The sequence below is a fragment of the Melozone crissalis genome, unplaced genomic scaffold, assembly GCF_028551555.1.
Source record: "Melozone crissalis strain CALT ecotype California unplaced genomic scaffold, PUWL_Pcris_2 ptg000018l_1, whole genome shotgun sequence".
NCBI lineage: Eukaryota > Metazoa > Chordata > Aves > Passeriformes > Passerellidae > Melozone > Melozone crissalis.
In genome coordinates, this window is record NW_026535796.1 from 17,954,100 (window position 1) to 17,980,762 (window position 26,663).

General features: G+C 45.8%; 1 protein-coding gene across 2 annotated transcripts; it reads left to right on the forward strand.

Moving 5' to 3' along the window:
• The first annotated feature begins 2,372 nt into the window (after positions 1 to 2,372).
• On the forward strand, positions 2,373 to 26,663 carry PACSIN3 (protein kinase C and casein kinase substrate in neurons 3). Of its 2 annotated transcripts, XM_054275244.1 has the most exons (12): positions 2,373 to 2,425; positions 14,572 to 14,657; positions 16,112 to 16,212; positions 16,646 to 16,802; positions 17,570 to 17,805; positions 18,201 to 18,356; positions 18,904 to 19,079; positions 19,875 to 19,995; positions 20,459 to 20,589; positions 21,205 to 21,270; positions 21,777 to 21,937; positions 23,498 to 26,663. In XM_054275244.1, the coding sequence occupies exons 3-12, from the start codon at positions 16,159 to 16,161 to the stop codon at positions 23,611 to 23,613; spliced, it is 1,374 nt and encodes a 457-aa protein (XP_054131219.1). In that variant the 5' UTR covers positions 2,373 to 2,425; positions 14,572 to 14,657; positions 16,112 to 16,158; the 3' UTR covers positions 23,614 to 26,663. The 2 variants fall into 2 exon arrangements, with proteins under 2 accessions (XP_054131219.1, XP_054131218.1); XM_054275243.1 differs by lacking the exon at positions 21,205 to 21,270.

The window sequence follows — 26,663 nt, forward strand, 5'->3', positions numbered from 1 at the left end:
CAGTACTCACGATGAGGTCACATGCTAAACAGAGTGTTTGTGTCAATGACTAACAGCAAGTTTGATTTCTTTCTAGAGAATTATGGGATATTTTTGTAATTATTATCTGCTAAGGGCAAGAACAGCCGACAGTACACAATTATGCACAGAAAAAATGCCACTGCCCTGATGTCCCACAGCTCAGTGTCTGGATGGTAGTCTGAGCAAGCAAGAGAAAGACTAATTTGAAAAAATATTCTTTCATGTGTTCACAGTCTCTTAGAACTGCAGTATGCAACAAAGTCAGAGGAGTAGAATTCTGCATGGACAGGATATTAGGCTTATTTTTATTATGTCTTTTCTCAGATGTACAATTATGTTGAGGCTCTACCTCAGTTATGGGACATGGTTCTCTCTCACAGAACCAAGTTTTCTTGTCACTGGGTCTGGTAAAGCTATACTGTAACTAAGATCAGCTTCGTGGTATTAGCAATACCATTAGGTGTTCTGCCTCCCGGTTTCCAGGATCTTTGTCTAAAGCATGAATAATTCTGGCTACTTTAACTAAATATACAATTATATACAAATGTATAATCATATACAAATATATAAATTATATTTACTGATGTATATATCATTAGAGCAACTAGAGTTTGCCATGCATATGAAAACAAGCCTATATTCCATGACAAAGTAAAACAAAATATAAAACCCTAGAGATGAAGGAGTAAATATCATGCTGTTTGACCTCTTTCTCTTTCATGACCATTACTAAGCTGCCCATAAGAGGAAAATGAACAAAAAGATCACTACCATTATGGCCTCATTTACCCAAGTACCCTCTCTTCTCCAAGCCATTCCAGCCTTGGAAGACAGGATTGCAACAGCCATGCTATTTAATACTCTCACCTTGCAATCAGTATTGGTGATGGCCAAGACCCACATGGACAGCATCTGTCTTAGACACACTATCTTAGATGGACATGGGATATCGATATAGAAATCAGTATGCAAACATAACACAGGGCAAACACTGAATATAGACTATTAATGGATGACAGGAGTTTACCTTTTTTGACCTTCATTAATGTACATTAATTTGATAATGGAAATAAAAAACAGATCTTAATTGAATTAGGGAGTATCTATGCAAAAGAATAGGGTTCAGCTTTGTTTTAGTAAAAGACAATGTTGTTGTTTATACTCTCAACTGTTATTAACTTCGAGGACAAGACAATCATCTTTCTTCACTTTTTTAAAGGATACTCATAGTGACACCCATGATAAGCAATGACCTGTTGGGTGTCCACCTTCCAGGGACCCTATGCTGGTAACAGTGAACAGAGGATTGGTCTCAGAAGAAAGAAATTAAGTGGAATGGTTTCTAATATCCACTTTCTAACACAGAATTTCACTGTATGTGAAGGGCATCAGCACAGTTATTTTCCGGCTCTTATGAAATCTAGGGCACTTGTAAAAATGCCCAAGTACTCCAGAGAAGTGGAAGATTTATGGCATGGTCTTTCTTCCTTCTGCAAGTCTCTTCAGTCTTTCCTTTTTCGACCAATTGAATAAACATCACTACAAACCCACAGCTGGGCCTTGGAACTGTGTCCCAAGGCACTTGGAAGCAGTCAAGAGGAGGTGGGCCAGCAAGGTCTCATAGTGCTCCTTGTACAAGCCCGGCCTCAGGAGAAATTGCACTCGGGGACTTAAAGATGAGGTCCGGATTATTCAGATAGAAGTTTTCAGAGGAATGGGAGAATGACTGAAAACAGTTAGCAATATCGAGCTAAAAGAGAAAGACGGATGCCAAGCCGAACTGAGGTGATGCCACCCTCTAAGCCCAGGGAGAGTGACCCACGGCACTCTCACAAGCGAGACCACAGCACTTCACTTGGGTGGAAGCCAGCCTTGGGGACCCTCCTCCCCCAACACCAGGGCGGATCCGGGCCCTGCAGGTCAGCTGGCCGGTACAGCACACAGATGAACGAACTCACGGACAGGAGCCGAACTCAGGGCAGCTCCCAGAGCTGCTTTCCTCCCGCCCCCGCCACGAGGGGGATCCCGGCCACGGAGACTTCCCTCAATCCCCTCCTCACCCCACGGCTGCAGGCCCTTCCCAGTGTGGAGGCAGGGTGGAACGACGACAGGAACCGGCGCTGCCTTCTCGGCACCCTCCTCCGACCCCACCTGCCTGGGCAGAGCCCACTCCCGTTAATTGGATCAAGGGCCAGGCGGCGGGGGCGGGGAGGCGGGAGCTGCGCCGAAGCTGCCCCGCCGCTGCCATCGGAGCACCCCGAGCCTGGGCCCGCCCCGCGGGCGCTGCTGGAGGCGGGGCGGGACCCCCGAGTCCCGCGGTTGAAATAGGGGGAGGGCTCAGCCGCTCCCTCCCCCAGGTGGCCGCTGCTCGCCGAGCGTCCCGCCGTGCCACGCCGCCCGCGAGGTAAGCGACTGGGTCATTGCTGTGGGCTCCGCTCTCCCGGGCCCGGCGCCTTTCGGTCCTGTGCCCCGTGGGGTGCCGGGGGTCCTGGCGGCGGAGCCCGTCCTGGTCCCGGCGCCGCCTTCCCGCGGCGGGCAGCGCGTCTCGGGACGCGCTGGCAACTGTGAGGGAAAAGTTTCCTCATGGAAAGGGGGCGGGTGGGGGAGGCGGTACCCGGCTGGGCGCTGGCTGTGGGCAGGAGGGGACTGGGAGGCGGCTCGGTGCGGTTCGTCTGGAGGCGCAGCGGAGACCCCCGGTAGGTGCGGGAGCGGCGGCGCGCGGGGCTGGGAAGGGCGGCAGGGCTGCGGTCCCGGCGGGTTGTTCGCGAGGGGCTGGAGAAGCTCTTGCCAGAGTTTCGCTCCCTTTGCGTTCCTAAGCTTCGCCGGGTACCCCGCCGCCGGCCTCCCGGGGCCGGCCCGCTGTCGCCGCCCCGTCACTGGGGGCTGCCGAGGCTCCCCCTCCCTCTGGAGCCCGCGCCCCCGCTCCGCCGCGGGGACAGGGGCCTCTTTGTGCCGGATCCGCGCAGAGCCGCTTCCCACTCTGAAACCGGAGCCGCGGGCGCTGGCAGCGCTGTGCAGAGTGGGGATAAAGCGGCTTCCCAGGACCCCCTGGGAAAGGGGCCGCGCCGGGGCCCATGCTCGCGGGGCTGCAGTCCCTTGTCTCCGGTGTCCTTGTTGGCGGTCTGTGAGCCGCACTCCGGGCAGCTGAATGGAGAAGTTCGGCAGACGGGACAGCTCTGTTCTTGTTCGTCCTCTTTCTCTCTTCTGGCTGCCCACAGCAGGGAGGGGAGGGCGAGGGACAGGCACCAGGGGTGCTGCCTGTCTGGCTGTGTCACCGGGCCCCTGGCAGGCTGCTGGGGTTACCGTGTCCTCTCCAGCCTAGGGCAGGAGAAAGCTGATAAACAGGGAGGGTATTAGTGGGCCTGAATATCCAGCGCTTGAGAAGACAGTCTGATTTGTCACTGGGCATGGGAGGAGGGTTCCACGGTCTCTGCAAAGCTATCGATAAGTGAAGCTAGCGTGGCCCAAACGCATTAACCTGTTCCACCACTTTTTGTGCCAACTATGTGTTCTTTCCTTGCTTCAGTTCTTCAGGTATGCAAGAAGGCTCAGGCTTGGTGGGGCGGGCGAGGTTAGCTGACCACCACCAGACACTTGTTCCTGGCCCTAGGAAGTAGTCTGGCCTTTTTGTTCACTCTTTGACCCACCTTATAGAACTGGTGCTCCCTGTTTCCTGAAACTGGAAGTGAACTTCTCTCTCCTTCAAATCAGCTGCCGGTCTAATTTGCACAAAGGAATTTCTGATACGAGGGTAATTGATTGCAGTACAGAACCCAAGCAGAGCCTCCCACTCCACCCTGACGTTGAAGTGTCACTAAGCCTTACAGTGGGTGACTCAAGTCATTCTCGGGAAGGAATGAGAGCAGAATGCACAACTGCAGTGTGTGGGCTAAAATGACAGGGTCCGGATACTCCATGCTCCAGGTGTGAGCTGGTCTTTGGGTGGAGTCAAAGTGGAGCTTCTCCCCGTGAGTTGCGTAACTGGGCACATTCTTTCATGCAAGGATTCACCTTTCCCTGAAGTCCACAATGTGCTTTGTGTGAGATGGAGTCTGCTTTGATAGTGTTTTGTGTAATTAATGGTATTTCTCTAGAAGTTCCCTAAAATATTTACTAGATTGTCCTTTGACTTGCAGCTTGGAACAGAATGAATGTGTGAGCTTGATCAGCTGCCTGCTGCCTTCCCTGTTTTGTGCCTGGTCCATTGTATTGCTTTACTGGCTTTTTAATTTTTTTCTTCTGATCCGTGTGTTTGAGCTTCTCTGGCTTGCCTGCACTTGTTCAGGTGAAGACTGTCTTCTCAAGCTGAAAAAAGCAGTAACCTGAGTGTATCACCTATGTGTATGGGTGAGAACAACTGCCCACCTGGAACTCTATTATCAAATGTCAACAAGTGAATAGGCTTGTGTGTGGCTGGACTGCACCAAAATGCTGCAGGTCACTGGCAGACCATGTGTGTAACCAAGTTATAAAAGCCTGAAAATTTTATGGACCCAAATTAATTTCTTCACAGGATGATTGGTGGTTTTAGTCATTTTAGGTTTTTGTGGATTTTACAAGACCTAGCCTGAATCTTCTGGGCTTTCCCTGGATGCTCATAAATTTACAAGAAAAAGAAAATAAATATGTATCAGAGAATCAATGTATATTTACACACATGCATGCATATATATATCAATAATACAATTATATATACATATATATTATGTAATGTATATATACATACATACATAATATGAATATGTAATACAAAAATATATATACAGTAATACAATAATGGGACTTCTTAGGAGGTGCAAAGCTGTAAGAATGCCTTTACCACCACAACGGGATGATGTGAGCTGCTGTCAGAACTCATGATATCAGCAAGCAGGGCAAACACTGTATATTCTTTATTCTGGCCATCTCAAGGGCTGGTGGTTATTCAGTTGTTGTTTGAACTGTTTGGTCTGTGTCATGGCTAGCATCCAGGGATTGAACAAAAGCTAAAAGTATCTGCTTATAGCCTGAGTGGAAAAAGCTATACTCTTGATCAGAGAGCATTAATAAACTGCCTCTGTTTTTGCCATCAGCTGATCAGTGATCTGTGAATTCGGGCTGCTCTTGAGAGTTCATGGGGAAATGCCTGAACAATACGAGAGCTGTTTAAGCCCTTTAAGGAGCTCTTATCTTTTTAAAACAGACTTTGTGATCAGGCAAGCTGTTTTATCACTAGTTACTCAGTGCAATGGGTGTAGAGGGTACTCTGTGAGAGGCAACTGTGACAGATAGATTTTAAAAAACCCTTAATTTTTAGTCTAAGACTTCAGTGGATGGGTCAGAAAACAGTGACTGCTGTATCTGGAAGTTTTCACAAAGAATTTAGGATTTTGCTCTTTGAAGAATTAAAAAAGAGCTTGGCATCCTTGAAGCAGTTAAGAAGCTGTTCAAGTGGTAGCTTTTTGCCACTACCCTGCAGCATGGTGATCTCTGTAATTTAACATCAAAATGCATTCTTGACTGTTTGGGCACAAGTTTTTCCAGCAGCACAAAGGAAAATGTTGTGCAAAGAACCCGGTGCATCCTCTGCTGTAATCATCCAGCTTTGTTTCAATAATGGTACATTAGTCTCCTGTAGCTGGGCACTGCTGTAAGGCAGTAAATGTGACTGGCATCCTAATCACATTTGAGTCTTCACTGGTTTCTCCTTGCTGTGAATGGGACGATGGGAATGAGCCTTTCAGACTTGGGATAGTTGGAATTTGTGTGTTAAATCTAGTGATTGTCACTGGGCACTGTAGTTTGTTGAAAAGGCATGTGAGAGATCTCCATGGTACCGGGGGCCTGGATCCAGAGGCATTAGGTTTGTATGGGATTTTATGCTCTCTTAATAGGTGACTGTGGTAGGACTCTATTTATTGCAACTAAGTTTTTCCAGGCTCGAGGAGTTAGAATTGCTGCAGGCAAGCCATAAGTAACAGTGCTGGCAAGCCTTCAGCCTCCTCAGTCCTGTCCCTACTGTGAGCTTGCCCAAACTGTGTCTCTCCTGTTTGCAGGAAGACACAGTACTTGCCTCCTGGGCTCTCAGGGACATAGTCCTTTCAGCCACCCACAGGTGATTTGCTGTTGGTAGTAACTTCCTGCCATCCCTCAGTACAGTACGCCTGCTGCTGAGCCAAACCTCTCCCACTCCTGAGGGTGCTGAGCTGCACCAGCTGCAGTACTGCTGTGCAGAGCTCTGAAGTGGCCTTGCTTCTTCTGACAAGGGCAAGAAGCTTTCATGGATGATTGAGAGAAGATGTAGCACATTTGACCCCTTGAATGATTGAAAGTATTTACTTCTGCTTCTTGATGTTTTCAGTCAGCTCTGCCTTGGACAAGGACTGGTGAGCTATGGTAACCCATGGGAAACCTTGCTGTTGACTCCAGCAAGCTTTTACTCCAATGCAAGCAAACAGCTAGGGTTTTGAGCTGCTTCAGGAAGCCTTGCAGGGGAATAAAGCCCACTGGATTGCTTTGTTGTGCTTGTGTTTTTTTTAAAAAGCCTTCCAGTGTTCTTTCCTCACATGTCAGGCTGAATCTTGAGGACCAGAAACTGAAATCATTCCTTTGGGCAGTGGACTGAGAAAGCAACTGACATTCCAGTGATGCTGAACATTAAAATCTATCCTGTCACGTGTGCACTTTGGGCTGCCTGCCCTGTTTGCCTGTGTTCTCCTAAAGTATTCCGAATAAACTTTAGGATATGAAGTGTTAATAGTTCTGTTCTGAAGTGTTAATAGTTCTGTTTTTCAGCCTGAGATCCAAAAACTTATTTTAAGAGGCACTACTGATACTAAGGAGCAGATTCTGTGCAGATACTATGAAAGTAGATAAAAGCTGCTCCATGACATGCAGGGCAATGAACTTCAAGAAGAATGTGTGAAGTATTTGTGGCCTTTCAGTAGAAGAATTTCAGCCTTTCAGTACTTAAAAGGAGCTTATATAAGGAGGGAGACCAACTTTTTCCTTGGGCAGATAGTGATCAGACAAGGGGGAATGCTTTTAAACTAGAGGAGAGATTTAGATTAGATGTTATGAAGAAATTCTTAAATTAAAGTGTTGCTAGAACAGGTTGCCCAGGGAAGTTGTGGATGCCCCATCCCTGGTAGTGTTCAAGGCCAGGTTGGATGGAGTTTTGAACAACCTGGTCTAATGGGTGGCATCCAAGCCCATGGAGATGGGCATGGAACTAGATGATCTTTGTGGTCCCTTCCAAGCCAAACCATTCTAATATTCAATGAAGTATGAATCTCCACAGAGCAGGCCAGTTCCTTATGGCTTTCCTACTTCAACCTTGTTACCTGTATCTCTGGGAAATCTGTCAGAAAGGTGTATGAATATGTTTAGAAGTGGAGTACCTCCCAAGTGGCTGATGTGCCAAACTCTTCTTGAACCAGGAGATGATACAAAGGGAATATAAGTTCTCCCCAGTCCACAGAGCAAAGGATGCATTCTTTTCACATCTGGTCCCATAAAAAATGCAAAATGACTCTGTGTAAAAGCTACTCTGCAGTCCTTCCAGTTCTTATGGTATTGAAATCTGCCTTAAGTTGCAGTTGTTTTTATGCAGTTTAGATTTTCCTGCAGAATAAACCTAGCTCTGGTAACAAAAGGTGAAAAAAGAGCCTTGCTGTCAAAGTGGAGGAACTGGTGACACCTGGAACAGAAGCAATGGGTAGGATGCTTTAACCTCATTCTTCTTTACGATGAGAGATGCCCCGGCATTCAGTTTTATCTTACTCGGCTCTCAAGTCAAGGAGTTAGTTGCACTCCCTTCTACTGACTGTTTGGGACCCAGAACTTCAGGGAACTGGATGAACTTCAGAAATGCCTTGAGGATCATCTTCAATGTTTTTGTCTCCATTATATGAATATTTGGAAGGAAAGTATTCACATAATAAGCAGTTCTAGTAAATCAGCTTTTACCATGTAAAAGCAGAAACCTATTTGATGCAGCCATAGATAAAGAAATGCAGTACTTTGAAATAATTTACCATGATTGTCACACATTTGGTCTGAAGAACAAATTTCTTCCAAGTCTTATTTCCCATTCCCCTTTTTCAAAAAGCAGCCAGTGGAAAATACAACTGTTGGTAAAGGAAATCCAGAAGCTCCAGAACTACAAATGAGTTAAAAACTCATTGTGGCTTCCAAGTGGGAGAAGGTAGCAGAGAAGGCTGGATATTTCTGACTGCTGTGCAGTCTAGTGAAGCAAGAAACCACCAGAAGCTCATTGTTAGAATGGAGCCAACTGGCTTGTGGCTCCCACAAAGTTTGATTGCATTGAGTGCAATCTGCTTCCTTAGGACTTCCAATGCATTCATGTAAACTTGATCCCTGCTCTTGGCATTGCAAGGTGATTCAATCACAGGAGAATATTCCAGTGGCAGGAACTTAGTGGGGTTTGTCCCCTACCCACTCCCCATCCACAACCACAGGAAACACCCCTGCTCACCACTTCCTATTGCTTCTGCCTTCTTTAGTCAGGGTTAGATGAGTCCAGGACATTTTATTCTGTTTGGCTAAGTGTTGTTCATGTAAAGATCCAAACAAACCAAACTTCTTATTCCAAGCCTAGTTGGAGAGGATAGACTGGTCCAACCTGCTACTACAATAACTTATCTTTACTTAAAGTTCCAGGCAACTGTGTTACAGAATGGGCTATTGATCTTACCAGTTAATAAATGCAGAAAAGAACATTACCAGATAAGATGTAGATTAAATCCTGGAAAATGTTTGCATTCACTGTGGATTGAGACTGCTGAGGAGGGATATACTAGCTTTTACTAGAGCTTTACACACCTGTTTATCAGTGATTTAGGAAGAAAGAACTTTCAGTTGTTTGGGGTCCTATCTGAAGAAAAGGGAGGTGCATGTGTTTGGTGTTTGCTTGCAGAGACTGATGCAGCAGGGTGGGAAGTACCCTGGGAAATATCCAGCGTAGAAGCAAACAAGTGAAGAGGCCAGGGAGTGGGACAGCAGCAATTACAGGTTCTCCATATCTGCCTGGGTTAAACCATTGCCCTGAGAGAGTGGTAAGAGAGGGAGTGTGAGAGCTGGAAAGTGGGCATGCTGTGACTAAGGAGTGAACAGGAATCATGCTGTTAACAGGTCTAAGAAAGCAGCTAGGGTAGTGCTGTTCCTGGTAACTTGTATGTGTGGCTTCTTACTGTCAGCTGCAGCTGCTAAACATATAGACACAACATACATGTTTAAGTTATACCAGCAACCATTTGGAATAAAAATTAACATAGCCTATTGCCCTGTTTGAGTATGGTACACAATGGTTCGCTGCTGGCTTCTTCCCTCCTTCAGCTCTGTGTTTGAGATTGTGGTTTTTTTTGGTTTTTTTTTTTTTTTTAATAAAAAGAACAACTGGGAAAAAAATGCAACATTTACCTTGATAGCCCACTACATTCCTTCATTAACATTTTCTCATACTGTCATGTTAACCAGAATAGATCTGTGTTCCTCTAATATTAAAGATCCTCTACATCATATTGGAAATAAAAGCAGATTTTTTAATTTTTCTTGGTAAAACAGTTTCTGTCTGGTAAAGCTATGTCAGCCAGGAATCTTAACCCCTAGATCAGCAGCAGTGTATTAGTAGAAGCCTGTCCTGTAGCCTTGGCTGCTGACAGGGAATAGCTAACAGTAGAAAGGATTGAGTTCTGCATGAACACTTTGAAAACAGCTTGGGGTGGCACATGGGGAATGCCTGTCATCAGTACATTAACTTGATCTGAATGTGAAGACTAAGCTAAAGAAGCTGTGGTCTGGACTCAGGGGGTCAGCTCTTCAATCTTGGCTGTGTTTTAGTATTTTGGTATAATCATTGAGAATTTTGCTAGTGGACAGCCACATGATCTCCAGAGAATCATGGGCTGGGAGATGGGCTTCTGTAAGTGACCTCTGTGTGTAGTTACTGTTCTGCCTGCTCTCTCTCTGACCTTTCCCTGGCTGGAGAAATGAGCTGAAATCTTGCTTGAAACCGTATTAGACAGCTCTGGCAGGCTTCAGTCCTTAGGGAGAGGCTGGGAAACACTGGCTTAGTCCCTTTCCCAGTCAGGTGACTGCTGAGGGCGTGACACTGCAATAAGATAAATACCTCTAAGGGAGTTTTTGGGGGATCTTTGTGTTACTTGGCATTCTTTCTAGCAGTGGACAAGAACTGTCCCCTCTTCGGAAAGGTGAGTGTATGCCTATAAATGCCAGACTTCCTACATAATGGCAGTGGAGAGAACATTACTGGACACCATCCCAGTTACTGGTGCAGAGCTACTGGATGTGCAGTTCCAGAGCTGGGGAGTCTGGAAAGGACACCCTGTCCCATGCCCCATTTCATTCTCTCTGTTGGGGACCTTCCTAGCTCTGCTGTACCAACAGCAATCGAGTTTGTTACACTGCTGGAGTGACGTGGAACCTCCTGGCTTCAGCTCTCTAGTTTCATTCTGACAAATTAGAAGGAAAAAAAAAAGGGGGATTTAATGCCGTAAGGGAAGGAGGGGCTGCCATTTTGTGTAGTTGGATTGTTCAGATTGAAATGTTCATCTGCAACCTATACTAGAGTGCCAGTGTTTTTGGAGGGAAAATAATGCCTTGTGGTGCTGTACAGAAGAATGACCAGGGAATCAAACAAATTGGTTGCAGAAAATATCAAATTCCTGCTTTCTGGTGGTAGTTGTCTTGAGGTGGAAATTGGTTAGTAGCAATCTATTACTGATTACAACTTTTGCTTAGCTTGGCATTAGCACCTATATAGAAATTGATCCACAATAAAAACGTGTCTTCACCAAAGCCTCACTTACTAGATAAATGTTACTCAGTTTGTTCCTACATGTGTCTGTATCCAGCATTTGCTGTTGTAGTTGGGAAAGGGAAGAGGAGTTGAGCAGAAGGCCTTGTCTGGTGCAATATACAAGCTTTGTTTGTGTGCTTGAATTCCTGCAGGACCGCAGCCCTTTGATCCCTTGGAGAGTTCAGAGGTTTCATCTTGGGGAACTTAGGAAAACAGTTGCTCATAAGGACTCTCAGGAGGCAGTCAAGCAATGCATAGAAGTGGTGCCTTGGGCATTTGGAGGCTGGAAGTACTGGAATGTGGTATAGATGGAAGAGAATTTCTGTGGTTTACCTGCCTGAGGGAAAGCTTTCAATGGACAACAGCTGTTATTTTGGATCTAGAAGTTTTCTTTGTGGATCAGGACCCTGTTGCACAGATGCTGTGAAAGCATGAAGCAACAAGGCATGATGGATTTCACATGTTTTTGAAAGGGAATGTTTTAGCCTGACACCTTGGTCTGAGGGCAGGGATCTGTGGCCTGAGACGTGTCCCTGACTAGATCCCGAGTGAGAATAACAACATGGCTTAAAGGTAGAAACAGCTCTATCACAATGAGCCCTCAGGTATTTTCCTGAGTGGAGCTCAGTACCAGTGAGACAGTCATGAGCCATTCCATCTTTCTGCAGCTAAAGAACAAGAAGCATTTTTTTGATAACTTAATAGGGGGTTGATAGCAGGTGTGGCCTAATAATTACGTTGGCTCCTAAGTGAGAAGCAGGTATGTGGGAGAAGAAGGGAGGTATCTTTTCTAACACAGCAAGCAGAAATAGTTGTAGCTGTCATTTGCATGGTTCGATTTGCCTGATGTTGCTGGTTGTAGTGGTGTCTGTGATGCCTTTATCCATTAATCCTCTGGAGGTGTGAAATGAAGGACAATGTAGTCACTCTTTCCCTCTTCTTCAGAGACCTTATCTTGCAGGAGCTGCTGTGAGGTCTTAAGTAGCTCTTAAATCTGAGAGCTGATAAACAAAGATGGGAAGGTAGGCATAAACATTCCTTTGCCCTGCAAATATGATTTGCTCGATAGCCTCCTCTTAGCATAGGTGGCAGTGGCATCAGGAGGAGTCGTGTGTGTGGTACTGGCCCACATACAAGACTCCAAAACTGTAGTCAATCCAATGTAACTCCAGCTACGTTGCTCATACTGTACAGGCCCTGCCAGCCCTACTGAATCATTTGGTGGCTCTTGCTAAATCAGGCTGTCCATGAGGTATCCTTGTCATCTTTACTTTGCTGTAAAACAATGTCCAGGCTTTGGCACATATATTTACTTTTCCCATCAAACTTGGGTTCTCCCTGGTCTCAAACACTTAGTGGCTCGCACCATGTGGTGTTTCAGGAATAGATTGGCATGAAGGGGTGGACTGGCAATCTACTTGCTCATCCAGGGCTCACTCAGGGTGACAGCAGCAGCTGCTCTTTTCAGCCACTCTGTGCAGTACTAAGTACCTTTCCTATGTCTGCATGCAGATCCAATTTGATCTGCTGACTGACATGGGCTCATGAAGTATGTAAAGTCCAGAAAAAGCCAGCAGGAAAGGGTCCTTCTTGTTCTTTGACCTTTTTGCTTCTACCAAGCTGGATTTTTCTGGATTTTTATAAAGGCTTTGCAACTGCTATGGAAATATGTACTCAACTGACTGCTTACTCAGTCATGGAGATTAGTCTGTAGAAATATCACTTCAGTGTATTTTCCCCCCAGCTACCGTGCTGATGACTACAGTAAAGCCTTAAGCTGTGGCGTGCTTTGGCACATGATATTACAGATGCTGCAAAATCATATGAATTCAAAAGTAGGTTGAAGAAATTAATGGAAGAGAAATCTGTTGAGTGCTCATTCATAGGTGGCACATCCAGCTCAGGGAAGTTCCTGTCAGCAAGTGGTTAGAGGCTTGGAGAGCAAGCAGGGAGGCATCATGTATGCTTGCTCTGTTGTCAAAGTGAGGGAAGGCATCTCCTTTTGGCTGCTGTCTAAAAAGGCTATGAGGCCATGATAAACCTTAGTCTGATCCAGCACAGCTACTACTATATTTCAGAGCCTGTTAGTGAATATGCTTATTTTGAGTTTGTGACTCCTGAGAAAGCAAGCAGATGTGACTCAAATTCTAACATGGAAACTGCAGAAAGAATGGATTCAGAGTTTGGGATGTTTGCTTAGCCTGACTGTCCCTCAAATGAACAAACATACTGCCATACAACAGCTTTCCACATTTACTCCCCAAATTACAGTGCCATGTAGTCAGCCTGACTAGGAAAGAAGAGATGGAAGGCATGTTTGTGATTCATTGCTTCCTGATAAAGTGGGGATGGGGGAGTAGCGTGGAAAAAGTGATACAGCGTTCATGTGTCATGTATCATTGATCTATGTCTTCATCAAGAGAAAGAAAGGAAGGATTGGTTTTAAATACACTTTTACATACCTTCAAAAAGTTTTTTTTAATCATAGCAATTTCAGGAATGTTTAGTCTGTTTTTTTCAGGGACTACAGGGAAGCCATAACCTTTAATCCAGTGACCTGGACGACTCAGAGTCACAACTCTTCCCCCTCAACCTCTTGCTTTCCCCTTCCTCACCAAAAGTCAATAGCTTGCAAAAACCCAGTCTGCTTTTCTTTCCTTCCTTCTGTTTCCCTACCTTCTTTCATTTCTTCTCAATAATGGTCTTATCATCTGGCTGAAGATCCCACTTCCATGTTTTGCAGTTTCTATTCTCAGCTGCCCTAACCTTCTAGCCTCAGCTGAGTGCATGCTGGTGACTGAGAAGGGATTTTTTTTCTGCTTGTCTGTAGTTGAGGTTTTTTGGGGTTTTTTGCCTGTTTTTGTTTGGTTTTTTTTTTTTTAATAAATAAACTTTTTAGATTGAGGTAAATCCCCAGGGATGTAAATGTGAGATAAATAAAAATATCTTGTTCTGCCCTGGCTTTTCTTAGCTTCTGCAGACCTTTTACTTCTCTTTGCTCTGTGGAAGGCTGATGACCATTACCTGTACCATATAGCAAAATAAAGTATTTCTGAGAATGAGATGGGAACAACTTACAGAAGCAAGGGACAAAAAAGCTCTCCTGCTAGAGGGCCACATTCTACCAGTGGAGTGCTAGGTACTCTTGTACTAAAGAAACTGTAGACCAGAATATGCATTTCGGTGTCTTTTTCTTTTTTTCTTTATGTAGAGTTATCAAGTTCTTTGACTTGTGTATAAATCTTCATCTTTAGCAGAAGAGACTGGAGAAGGTATGTGTGTGTCCTTCTCTCTTTGTTCCAAAGGCATCTTTGTGTAAAAGTGTATGCAGCAAGGGCATGCAGGCAGTGGGGTTTGCTAAACTGGACACTGTCCAGTGAGGGGGAGCAAGGCCCCATGTGGGGTGCCTGGGTGCTTATTTTAGGTCTTTGTGGCCCAAGCCGTTCCCTGTGCTCAGCTGTTGTGATGCTACCTTTCCTGCACAGTGCTGTCAGCCACCCCAGTGTTTCTATTTTAACTCTCTCTGGGGCTAGATCTTGTGACACAAGGATTTGGCATCTCTGCTACGTGCTGGAACATGGCATCTCGGGAGGCACAGTGGGTGCAGCTGCTATATCAGAGGGTGCCCCTCCTAAGTAGCTGGTAGAAAAGGGACACCCCTTTGTGTGCATCAGAACAGGCATCATCCCTGCAAAGGAGTGTCTGACTGTGTCCTTCTCTGTCTCCTCCAGTCTTTTTTCAGAGTCTGAAGAGCTTGAGGCACACTTGCCAGCTTCCCACTGCTCCTCTGCGGCAGCGTCTCGCTTTCAGCTTTCAGGTACGTAGTTACTGGGGCCAGGAGTAGAGTTCCATGCCCTGGAGGCTGTAAGATGGCTTTGCAGTCAGATGACAAATGTGGGGAGGGAGGACAGGGACAGCTGATGGCATGGTGGAGGAATTAATTTTTCAAGGTTTGTGTACCTGGATGTCATATCCCATTTAACAACTTGCTTCAGTGACTGGAATTCAGCATTTCCAGCTTTCTGAAGAAGGCTAGAGGAACAGCACTAATACACTTCTGACACACTCCATGGGATGACACTGGGCAAACATAGCCAAATGTGGGAAATTCCTGCAGTCTGGGTTGGGGCGCTTCACTGTGCAGCTCACGCCACCGAGAAGGATTTGCGTGAGGTGGGAGATGTGGACTCTTGACCTGATCTTCTTCTCTGCTGTGTGCTCTGTGGGCTGGCAGAATGAGCAGATACCTCTCTGGGGTGTGAGGGAAGCTTTTTATAACTAGGAATGTGCAAGAGGAGAAGTGGCAGCAAAGGCCATGCATGCTGCATTAACCTGGGCTCGTCTGAAAAGAACTGGGTTTGTCAGCAAGTGACTGCGCTTGGGTCCTGTTACTCCTTCTCTCACTCTTGCACAAGAACAACCCTGAACCTCTCCCCAAGGAATTCATGGCTCCATACCACATCAGGAACAAACTGGCAGTGCAGGCTAGCACAGGGGAATGGGCAGAAGTTCTAAGACAGCAGAGAATGACAGGAACCTTTTACCTTCCAATCTAGATGTTGAGCCTAATGCAGTGAGTGTAGTGAACAGAGCAGCTGTGCAGGGATGTTTCTAGGGAAGCAGTGCTGATGGGTAACTGTGCTGTGCTGCCATTTGGCTGGGTATGCCCCAGCACATTTCTGTACTTCTGCTCAAGCCCAGTTCAGCTGGTGGGCAGCTTATAGGGCTCCTCCCCATTCAAGACATGCCTGCCTGCTGACTGCTCAGCCTTGTTTTCCCCAGTCAGTTGTAATACTGTAATCCTGAGTCATACTGGGAAGCTGGAGTCATCTCCATTGACACAAGACTTTAAATAAAGTTTTTCAAGGCAGATTTTAAATAGCTTTAGCTACCTCAGTTTCTGTTACCCTCTCCAGGGCTTTGGTTAAGAACAGAATCTCTGCCAAAGTATTTGGTGCTGCTGAAGAGTGTTGAATTCATGAGCATGTCTGATATCTGCACAGCCGAGGCTGGCAAGATTGTCTTCCACAACTTTCCCAATGTGTTACAGGCCTGCCAAGGAGGCCTCTTGTCTGCAGGGAGGGAGGAGGCCAGTTCAGCCCTGGGCATCATTGCTGGACCTTGCCATCTGCAGCTAGAGTGGCACTGATGACACTACTTGACTGAAGGGCAGCAAGTTGGGCTCCTCCAGCTCCAAGAGCCATGGAGAACTATGCTGTCTGCAAAGGCTCAGCCAGTGCTATGATGGAAATCACTTTTCTCTCTTCTCAGGTTAACTGAAATCTGCAAACATTCTCTGCTGCAAGAAAAAAAGGGTGATGTCATCAGAAGATGATGCTGGCGGGGAGGCTCCTGGGGGCAGTTTCTGGGAGGTAAGGAAGGATAATTGGAATGTGAGGGAGGTAGGAGTGTCATCTTACCACCCACTGGTGGAATTGGGTGGTAAGTTCCAGGTCTGTGGTGACATGTTGCCCTTGAGGAGTGGAAGGGAGGAGCTGTGGGAAGGTTCAGTGCCGTGCTGTGTGTTACTGCAGGGAGTAGTGAGTCTTTCTTCCATAGATACTGTGGCATGAGAGTTCCTTGTTCAGCTGACATTGATCTGAGCTGTGAGAGAAGCAAGCAAAGCATCTCAGCTTCTTCCCTCCAGTGCTGTGTCTGCCTGAGACTGCCAGAGGAGGGTCTGAGCCCAGATGCTTCAGAAGGACCCATGTTCCCTCCCTGTGCAATGATGGACCTGCTGTTGTATGTACTGTAGCAATGTGAAAGTCAGTGTGGTCTCAAGGATAATGCTGTGTTATGTTTCAGGCTGGAAACTACAAGCGGACAGTGAAACGTGTGGATGATGGCTACCGGCTCTGCAATGACCTTATCTCCTGCTTCCAGGAGCGAGCCAAGATAGAGAAGAACTATGCCCAGCAGCTCACAGAATGGTCCCGTAAGTGGAGGACCAATGTGGAGAGAGGTAAAGTTGGCATATCAGACTGGGAACAGGAAGCAGTCATTGCATTCCCCTCTTTGAGTGCTATCTTTTACGGAGGTGACATTGCTTCCTTGAGGGACAGGCTTGCCTTCCCCTGGAAGGGGGGCGACTTTCTTGGGTGTCTTTTTTGTGTATTTGCCTGTTTTTGAGTCAGTCCTCTGATTCACTTGGAGATGTGTTCTCTCGCCATGTGCATGGTTATTAAAAATAAAAAAAACTTTGTGCTTAGTTTGGCAAGTCCTTGGGCAGTCCATGTCTTAAATCAAGCTGGAGATACCCCCTTTAAGGATGTCTTAGCTGTCTTCTCCTCCAGTCTGAGAATAACTACTAACGCTGTGATTTAGTGGCAGTGTGTTCAAACTGATAGTGTCTCACAAAGTAACAGGAGACAATGGGACAGCTGTCCCAAAGGACCTGCTGGTCTGTGGAGCAGAAGCCTAGCCTCAGTCATGAATTAATATTGCTCTCTGCTCTGAAGCCTAAGCCAGATTTGGGAAGAGATTTTTTTCTACAGAAATCTTCTCCTAGCAGGCACCGTCTGGGACAGTTGAAGCTGCCCAAAGAAATGCCCGCCTCATCCAGCTCTAACAGCCAGTCTAGATGCTGCCTGGTGGAACTGTGGAGACCAGTCAGTGCTGACTTGTTGGATGGGGAAGTGACTCCATACTGGTAGATGTAAGAGGAAGAGATTTTGCATTCTGTTCTGGGGGCAGTAGGTATAAGAGTCTCTCTGGTGCTTGTTCCTGCAGGTCCGCAGTATGGTACTCTGGAAAAGGCCTGGCATGCCTTCCTGACAGCTGCAGACAAACTGAGTGAAATTCACTTGGCTGTCCGGAACCACCTGGCTGGTGAAGATTCCGATAAGATCAAGGCCTGGCAGAAGGAGGCCTACCACAAGCAGATGATTGGAGGCTTCAAGGAAACAAAGGATGCAGAGGATGGGTTCCGCAAAGCCCAGAAACCCTGGGTGAAGAAGATGAAAGATGTAAGCAAAGTGTGAATGGGGAAAAAGAGATAAGGGTAGTTGAGCTGGCTGCCTGATTTCAAGAGCCACTGGGCAAACAAACTAGGTTAGCCAGAGTAGCAGACAATTCCCAGAGAAGGATGGATATCTCAAGGATCTCATGTTCTTGTGGTTTTATAACTTCCTTACCATATGGGAAGACTTTGGTAACAGGTTTTGTATTCCTGCACAGCAGGTGAGCACTGAAAAAGAGATCATTTGAAGGTACCTCTTCCCACTGAAGCATTGTTTACTAAATGTTGAACTGGCATTCCTGTTAGGTTGCTGCAGACTCTGACAAATGTTAACATGCCTCCTCTGAGTATTGGAGGATCAGTGTGTGCAGGATCACAGCTTTTTCTGCATCCCTTCTGCAGGTGGAGACTTCTAAGAAAAACTATCATGCAGCCCGGAAGGAGGAGAAAACGGCCCATACAAGGGAGAGCCATGCCAAGGCAGACTCGTCTGTCTCACAGGAGCAGATGCGCAAGTTGCAGGAGCGTGTAGAGAAGTGCACTCAGGAGGCTGAGAAGGTGTGTGTGTGCTCTATGGATGGGGGTCACAAGGACACTCCTTTCAAGGAAAAGCATTGGTGGCAAAGTCCCTCCATGAAATTACTCAGCTGAAGCCTGTAAGATGTGAAATCCCATCATGTGAGGTTTTAGTGAGCTAGACTGAGACTTCAGTAACTAAGATCTTGGTCTTTGGAGTTATGCAAGATCCTAATTTATACATGAATTTAAATAAAAAAGGAAAAAAGTGTAGGGGATTTGGTGCAGGGAGTGGAACCTGTAGAGCTGAAGACCTGGCTACGAAAAATACCTGATTTGTCTCTCCACAAGAGGGAATGTGTGGAGGGTCCTGTATGAAAGAGAGTAGTAAGGAAGAACAGGGAACTTCCAAGAATATTAGGAGAGCAATGGACTGGCACATCAGCTGTGGGATTTCTTAATTCTTTGGTGTATTTTTTCCACAGTCCAGGGGGGGAAAAACTTATCAGTCCCAAGCCAGAGTAGGGAGGGTTGTTACTTCTTTGCCATTGGGGCAACACATCTCACCATTGCTGTGTTCCTGCTACAGTGCAAGGATCAGTATGAGAAGATGCTGGAAGAATTGAATCGCTACAATCCCCGCTACATGGAGGACATGGAGCAAGTGTTTGAGGGCTGTCAGGAGGCAGAGCGCAAGCGATTGTGCTTCTTCAAGGAGATGCTTCTGAATCTGCACCAGCATCTCAACCTCTCCACCAGTGAAAGGTACTGGCCCCGATGCAGAGGGGAATCCTGCCAGCCTGGAGTGCTTAGGCTCTGGTGAGGGGTGCCAGTTCTGGGGTGTCTGGAAGCTGCTTGCATCAGGCAGATCTCACTTCTTCCCCTTTGAAGTGTATATTAGAATTGGCATTTGGTCTCTGTAGGGTGACCAGTGCTGGGGTCTGTGATTGTAGGCAGCACCATGCTCCCCAGAGAGGATTTTCTGCCTTTGAACCCTTCCTTTTTCACTACTCTCCAGTACTGTCTTGTGTGTGTACTTCTATCCTATGAAAAGCTTCATGTAGCTACGTATGTAATGCCAGGCAAAGGAATGTAGTAACTCTGTTGCCGTCTAGTATTGATGGTTATTCCATTCCTATTTTGCCTTTAGTAGAGAGACCTTTTGTGAAGTAATGCCCACGAGTTGCCCTAAGCAGACATTACACAGGGGTAACAGGCAGTGCCAAAAATCTTCTCTGCCCCTTCTATGGTATAGACAACAAATCTGAGCCACCTCCCTGTCCATGTGTGAGAGTGTGCCAAGTTATTTCAGTGCTCACTTAATGAGCTGTGCTGGCACTTGTTAGGCACTGCCACACCAAACAAGCCCGTCCCGTTTGCCAGGCTGACTCTCCAGAAAGGGAGGCTGTGTTTTCCTAGGGCTGAATAGGTGGTGCTCAATCCTGTGGGATTGAGGATGCTATGTAATTGTGCATGAGGTTAATCTCTTCCTTCCTACTTGGCTTTTGGGAAGCTTCTGAGGGATTTGATTACTGGTGGTTCTGTCTGTTCTGGTTGCAGCTTTCATGCATTGTATCGGGATCTCCACCAAGTCATCCTGGCTGCAGACAACCAGGAGGACCTGAAGTGGTGGCGCAACACTCATGGACCGGGCATGGCGATGAATTGGCCTCAGTTTGAGGTGGGGTGGCATTCTAGACTCTGGTAATGCTATTTCCAAACAATTAGCTGCTCAGCTGAAACTGGCCATTGCTAATCTTGTGTTGGAAAGACCATGTCTTTGCTCAGCAGGCTCAGGATGTTGGGCTCTTCTGAAATTGTTGTGTTGCAAGCTGTCTGCTGCCCAAAGGGGCACACACAGGCTGCCAAGCTATACTCCAGCCATCCAACTGCAGGGTCAGAGAACAGGAGGTGGTGCTCAGGACCGTGGGACAGCTCTCTGTGATGATTTTCTCACAGCCTCTCATGTTGCACCTTGGGATTCAACAGAAATGAGCCTGCTATACCAGCAAGGCTGTTGAGCTGACCACTTCAGCTGCTACTGAAGTACAACCTGGTCTTCTGTTGTTTTGTATTGGGTAGAAAAGATGCAGAGTGTTTCTATCTGAGTGGCTTTGATGATATTACTGGTTTTCCCTGGACAGGAATGGTCCCTTGAAACACAGAGGCAAATCACCAAGAAGGAGAAGAGTGGAAAGATGGCTGATGATGTCACACTGACCAGCATTTTGCCTGCACGAGATGGTGTTGTCTCACAGACCCCTCTGCAGACAAGGTAAAGGCTGAATTCTGGGATACATCATGTTAGGAAAAGTACAGTCCTGCCTAGGGTTGTGAATGAGTTGGGTTGATAAGAGTAATCTCTTTAATTTCCTGTCTCTTGCCCATGGTGTTACCTGTGGCACTCTGGAAAAGGCCATGTAGAAAATGCTGTTTAGGGTAGCTGTTTGGTTTTGGGTTTGTTTTGTTGGGATTTTTTGTCTAGCACATTCTGCCTCTTTCCTGGTAAAGATCCTTCTAATGAAAAGATTTAGCCCAATCTGACTAGTGCTGTCTGATTCTGGCATGCATTTCCCCAGTTCTTCCTCCCAGACAGGGTGAGAAAAGTTGGGGGTTGTGTGGTTTCCTAAATGAAGGTAACAAATTCTTATTGTTTTTCCCTGGTATGGTGCTGAGCAGTACCTGACAAGTTTGAGTATAGCTGCTTCCCTTGCCAGGAGGCAAGCCTGGAGAATAGGGAGAAGCAGAACAGACTCAAACTACTGTTACAGTAGCTGTCCTGCTTTAAAAGGTAGACTCTGGCTGAGCAGAGAAGAATGGGGGATTTTTCAAGGCCACTGCTGTATTTCACAGTTAATTGGATTCAAGGGCCCTATTTACCAATCTACAGGTTTTCCTATCAAGAGGAGCAGAACAGTCTCTTCTATGACACCCTGAAGGCACCAACCCATGTGAAGTTAGTATGGAACATAGCCTCTGCAGGGCTTTTTGGGTTCCAGGTGTCTGTCCTCTGCTGCTCTTCCCCTCTGCTCTTATCCCTGACTTGGAAAACATAATTCCAGACATCTCGTGAGGATGCAAAACACAGCTTTTCCTCTCTGTCTTATTCTTGGCTGGAATAACTCTGGATGTAGCTGGGCTGTCCAGTTAGGACTGGCCTTCCTTGTGTAAGAAGGTCTGCTAGACTAGGAGGAGGTCATGAACAGTGTGTGTGTCTAAAAATACTGTGGCAGTGAGTTATCCTCCTGGCCCTCAGGGTTCTAATGCTAGGGTGCTCTCAACAAAATCTATTATCTCCTGGGATCTCTCTTCCCTGTTTGCCCTTGCTTGACTTTTGGGCCTCTTGCGCCCTGTCCTATAGCAGTCTCAGGGGGAGTCAGGGTGGTGTATGATTCAGGAGGAGGTTGGTGAAAGATCAATCCACTAACAACCATCTTGTCCCCTCTCACCTTCCACACACAGCGGAGGGAAGGAAGACATTTCAGAGTGGTCCGATGAGGACACTCCCAAGAAGTGCCTGGATGCCAACGGGCATGAGGAAGACCTGAAGGTACCAGGTGTACGGGTACGAGCACTCTATGACTACACGGGACAGGAGGCTGATGAGCTGAGCTTTAAAGCAGGTACAGAAGCACCAATCTCTTACTAACCTTCCCCTGTCCTCACTTGGGCTCAATGAATGATTGCAACACTCTGTAAGAATTGGATGTCCACTTGAAAACTGACCTTTATTCTTCCCTTGGTCTGACCACTGCCAGGTCCTTCAAGGTGGATGACACAGTGGGAAATGCAGCTTTTTCTAGACCACAAGGTGTAGTGAGGCCACATGGCAAGAGACTGCCTAGGCCTTGGTCAGAGTGCAGGGAGAACAGACCCCTGCCTCTTCTTAGGGCATGTATTCTGAATTGTGTCTTGAACCTTTATTAAATGTTTCTCCCTTGCACCATTGATATAAAAATTACCCAGCTGTTCTGGATTGTCTTTTCAAATAATGAGAAGGTAGATATTTTGGGAGAAGCTCACATGACTGACATGTACTACTGAAGGCAGAGGTCAGCTGGCAAAAAACAGCTATGCCAACTGTTGCTCAAAATAGGTATCTTATGAATGGAGATCCTGGCCTGCAGCAGAGGATTGAGTGCTGGAGCAAACAGACCTGTCCCCTTTTCTTCCTTTAGTTAAATTTAAGTTTTCATGTGCCCTCCTCTCATCTTCAAGTGGACATCATGATCTTGGGAGTGTCTCTGATCTTGCTTGTTTTGAGTTTTACATGGTATCTCTGTGCTGTAGCTCTCCAAAACACACCCACTGGAAGTTGCTGAAGTCCTTCAGTAGCAGGACCTTGTGCCTGAGGCCAATATCTGTGCTGCAGTGTTACCATACTAGTAAACTTTCTAACATTAACTTGTTGCTTTAAAATATCCTGCAATATGGGTGCTCTAGAACTTGACTTTGTTCTTTCTTTCCACTCAACAGATGAAATGGGGTATGACTTGTTAGCTGTAGTCATCTCCTTTTTGAATCAGCTCTGAGCAACACATACCATTAAGGAACAGCAGTGACTTTCTGAGACACTGCCAATGTGGGATGTGCCCATTGATGCAGTCAGACCTCCCTCTCTGGCAGAAGTATGACCTTCTATTGGTTGAGGAGGGGATCTTTCTGCCCCTCCCAAAGTTGATGTGGGAATGTTAAAGGTCTTTCCTGGTGATAGTCTGAGAAATCAGTTGATCTCATGCCTTACTGGCCAAACCAGATACTCCATCATGGAATAGACATTTTGGGCCCTACCAGCCAGAGCTTAGCAGCTTCTTGAATTTCCTTCCCACTTGCCTATCAGAGGAGCCACTAAGAAAAAAATGTCTCAGATCTGTCTGATAACTCTGGTTTGTAAGCATGTTCCTTAGGGAGAGAAAAGCAGGCAGATCTATAGGGCCAAAAGATTACTGCTGCTGAATAGAAGAAGTGAAGGTCTGTTTAAGTTCCTTGGCCAAGGTAATAGTACTGAGTATAAATACTGAAGAGATCAGTGATTCTGGCTTTGATTAAACTGCATTATGATAAGGGGAGAAGAGTGTGATGATTGAGACCAATAGTCTTGTTTTTTATAAAGTTATCTTAGGTGGGTAAATGCCATGCTACCTTTCTCAAGGCTGCCTCCTAATGACTGTTCTTACTTTTAGGTGAAGAACTAATGAAGATTAGTGAGGAAGATGAGCAGGGCTGGTGCAAAGGCCGACTTCTCACTGGTCAAGTTGGACTCTATCCTGCCAATTATGTTGAGAAGGTTGGATCATGATTGCTGCTGCCCCACCAGTGCCTCACAGCCATACCAGCATCTCCTGCAGAGGTCACTGGGTCACTCCTGGCCCCAACCCACCTTTGCAGTATATTCAGCAGCTTCTGGACTTTAAAGGCACATATTCCATGTAACTAATGCTTCATTTAAACATCTAGATCTGTAGGGATTTTCTAAAAAATAAACAAGAATGAATAAAGACTTTTCTGAGCACTACAGTAGTGTAGGAGTGCAGAAAGAAACAGACCCTTTTGACTTGCACTGAGTGAAAGGAGGTAAGTGTTTTCATGGAGCTCTAGAAAAGAGAGAAAGCATACTTCCCTGACTTCAGTGCACATGCATTCACAGTGCATTGGGTGTTGAGGTCTGCCCTGCCTCCAGGCTTCCTGTTCAATGAATTTTTGATATGCAGTGTAATAAGGAACTTCTTCTATTGTTTCCCCTTTTTAGCTCCATCAAGCTGACTGGCAGAAAGGTCTCTGTTCTCCCATGTATTTTATAAGTTTTCAGTATCCCTCACCTGCAAGCTTGTTGGCTTCCCTGATAAGACAGCTGTTGAAGTTACACAGCTACAACCTGAACATCCCTTTTCACTGTGCTCATTTTTATTGGGATAACCCCAGGAGTATAGCTGAGGCACATGAGAAAGAAGCTTCTGTCTTGCATGGTGTGGCTGTTCAGGCTAATGAGTTCTGAACAGACCTGTTGTGCAGCCAGTTGGAGCTGACTGAATGCTCCCTGACTAGAATGGTCTTTGACACATGAAGGCTGGTTTTAAAATGACAGCCACGTTCTAGTGCTGTTCTGCTTAGGATTCCTAAATTGACTTGTGTATGTTGGGGTTTCTAATGCATCTAGATTATTTTGGCTATACCTCTCTTCAAGAGCACTTAGTGCACAGCAGAGACCCTCTTTTTTTCCTTTCCAATATCTTCTTGGCTCACACAGGGCTAGAAGCGCACTCCCTGCTTTGCCAAAGACCCCTGCACTGTGATGAGGGTTGCACTGTGGAAGTTGCCTGCTGGCTAGCACAAATGACTTATAGAGGGGTAACTCCCCTTTTTGTCCTGAATTGCTCAAGTGCACTTATGCCCAGTTGTTAAGTGCCATTCAGCAGGGAGGATGTATCCATCTTTATCTCACCTGTCCTCATGCCTTTGAAAGCCTGTGAGGCTGCTGGGAAGACCTGATCCTAGTGCTCTGTATATTCCAGCATAGGGACTGATTAACCCAAGAGCTTGAGGGAACAAAAAACTGGAAAATCTCCCATTGCCAGAGAAACAAAGGCAACAAGCAGTTGCCTAAAAATGGCTTACTTAGTACATCTGCCTGAAACTGCTGCTGAAATGCATTTTGAGTTTGTAGTAACCTTCTGAAGTGACATTCTTATTCTGGCCTAGCATATGTGAGTGACCTGGCTCAGTCAGACTCACAGAACTCAGCTGAGCCTCCACCAACCACTTGGAGTGAACTGCTTCAGAGCTGTTTGGAAAAAGAGTGCTACACATAAGAAAGGCTTAAGTCATGGGTGAACATCAAGATTAAATGGGCCAGTATTGTGTTAACAGCAGCTAGTAAACCAATATGTAGACTGAAACAGAGGAGAGGATAGACATTCAAACACTTAATTTATGAAGATTAAAGTATCACAAATATCTCATTGCCTGGCTGACAACAGAAATTAACCTTTTACACCATAGTGCATGCCTTGAATGTAGTTTGCCATGGACAAAGAGATGGGAGACCACAGAAACTTACAGTTGGAAAGTTTTGCTTGAAATATCCCTAGCAATGTACTTCATGAATGGGGAAGAGGCAAACTAAAAGAAAAAGGCTAAAGCATTTTGCTCAGAGTCTATTATGTCATTTTTCAATAAAAGAGAAAGTATTTCCAAAAGGCAATTAAATATCTAAGCAACACATTAAAAATGCCTGGATTTAGCTATGAATTTAGTTAGCTAGGTTCAGTATCTGAAGATGCCTCTAAGCTTATGCCATGTAATTAGACGTGTTGGTGTATAAGCACTTGGATTTATTTAAAGATCCAGTCTGCTCTCAGTTCTGTGTCCCAGGTAAAAATATAGTGTTGTGCAGTAATTGCAAGTGTTCCACTTGCTGACCCACACTGGAATGATTTGTTGCTCCTTTGTCTTAGCACACGTGAATATGAAGAGGGCCTGCCAGGCTTCTAAGAGAGCTGAGATTAAAACAGCAATAAAATGACCTGAGATGTCTTGTAAACAATACTGAAGTTTCCCTGATTAACCTGCATATTTCAAACACCAATGCTAGACTTTCATGTAAGGTCAAAAAATGGTAGAAGGGAGCTACAGAGGATGACATTGAAAATTTATTTCTAACTCTATGTGAGTTCTAGTCAGGCTGTAATTAGGGATGGAGGTAGGTGTGGCCATAACATGCTAAAGGACAGAAATGTCCAGTGAACAGAACCTCTGATTACAGTACAAACAACCTGAAATTCCACAGGACAAAGTCTGAACAGACTTGTTTGTCCTAGGAAAACACGACCACCTGATTATAGTGGGCTGCTTGAACGTTTCCAGAAATTGTGACATATTGTATCTTATGCCAACAAGTTCTCTAAGGACTGTTTGCACATCAGAAATTCCTGCCAAGAGCTGAAGTAATGGACAGCAGACAATACATTGAGAATGAAAAATTGCTTGGTTGGACTATACCTCAGAAACAGGCATGGCACTTAGTCCTGGCTACCCAAAACCATCTGGATTAGTAAAAGAGAGCCTGTGAAGTAAAGATCTAGCTAGAGGGAAGGATTAAAAAACAACCCCAAACCAACCCACATCTAATGATCTTTTATTAAAGTAATAGCTCTACCTGGATACTTGGTTTTCCACAGAAGCAAATGAGGTTTTGTTAGCCACAAAGGTTCTAGTTGAAACTTCCGTGCCATGCCAAAAGTTTTGTGTGTGAACAGAGACATGTACACAGAAACTAATTGCTGTGCCTGAATTCCAGAAGGCCAGTGAAGCCTGTTCTTCCCCCATGGTTTTTGTAAAAAAAAAAATACA

Bases quoted from the DNA above. Each gene is read 5' to 3' on its own strand.
- PACSIN3 (XM_054275244.1), top strand. From the start codon at position 16,159: ATGTCATCAGAAGATGATGCTGGCGGGGAGGCTCCTGGGGGCAGTTTC. The intron at 16,213-16,645 runs GTAAGGAAGGAT...GTTATGTTTCAG, and splicing joins CTGGGGGCAGTTTCTGGGAG to GCTGGAAACTACAAGCGGAC. The intron at 21,271-21,776 runs GTTAGTATGGAA...TTCCACACACAG, and splicing joins AAGGCACCAACCCATGTGAA to CGGAGGGAAGGAAGACATTT.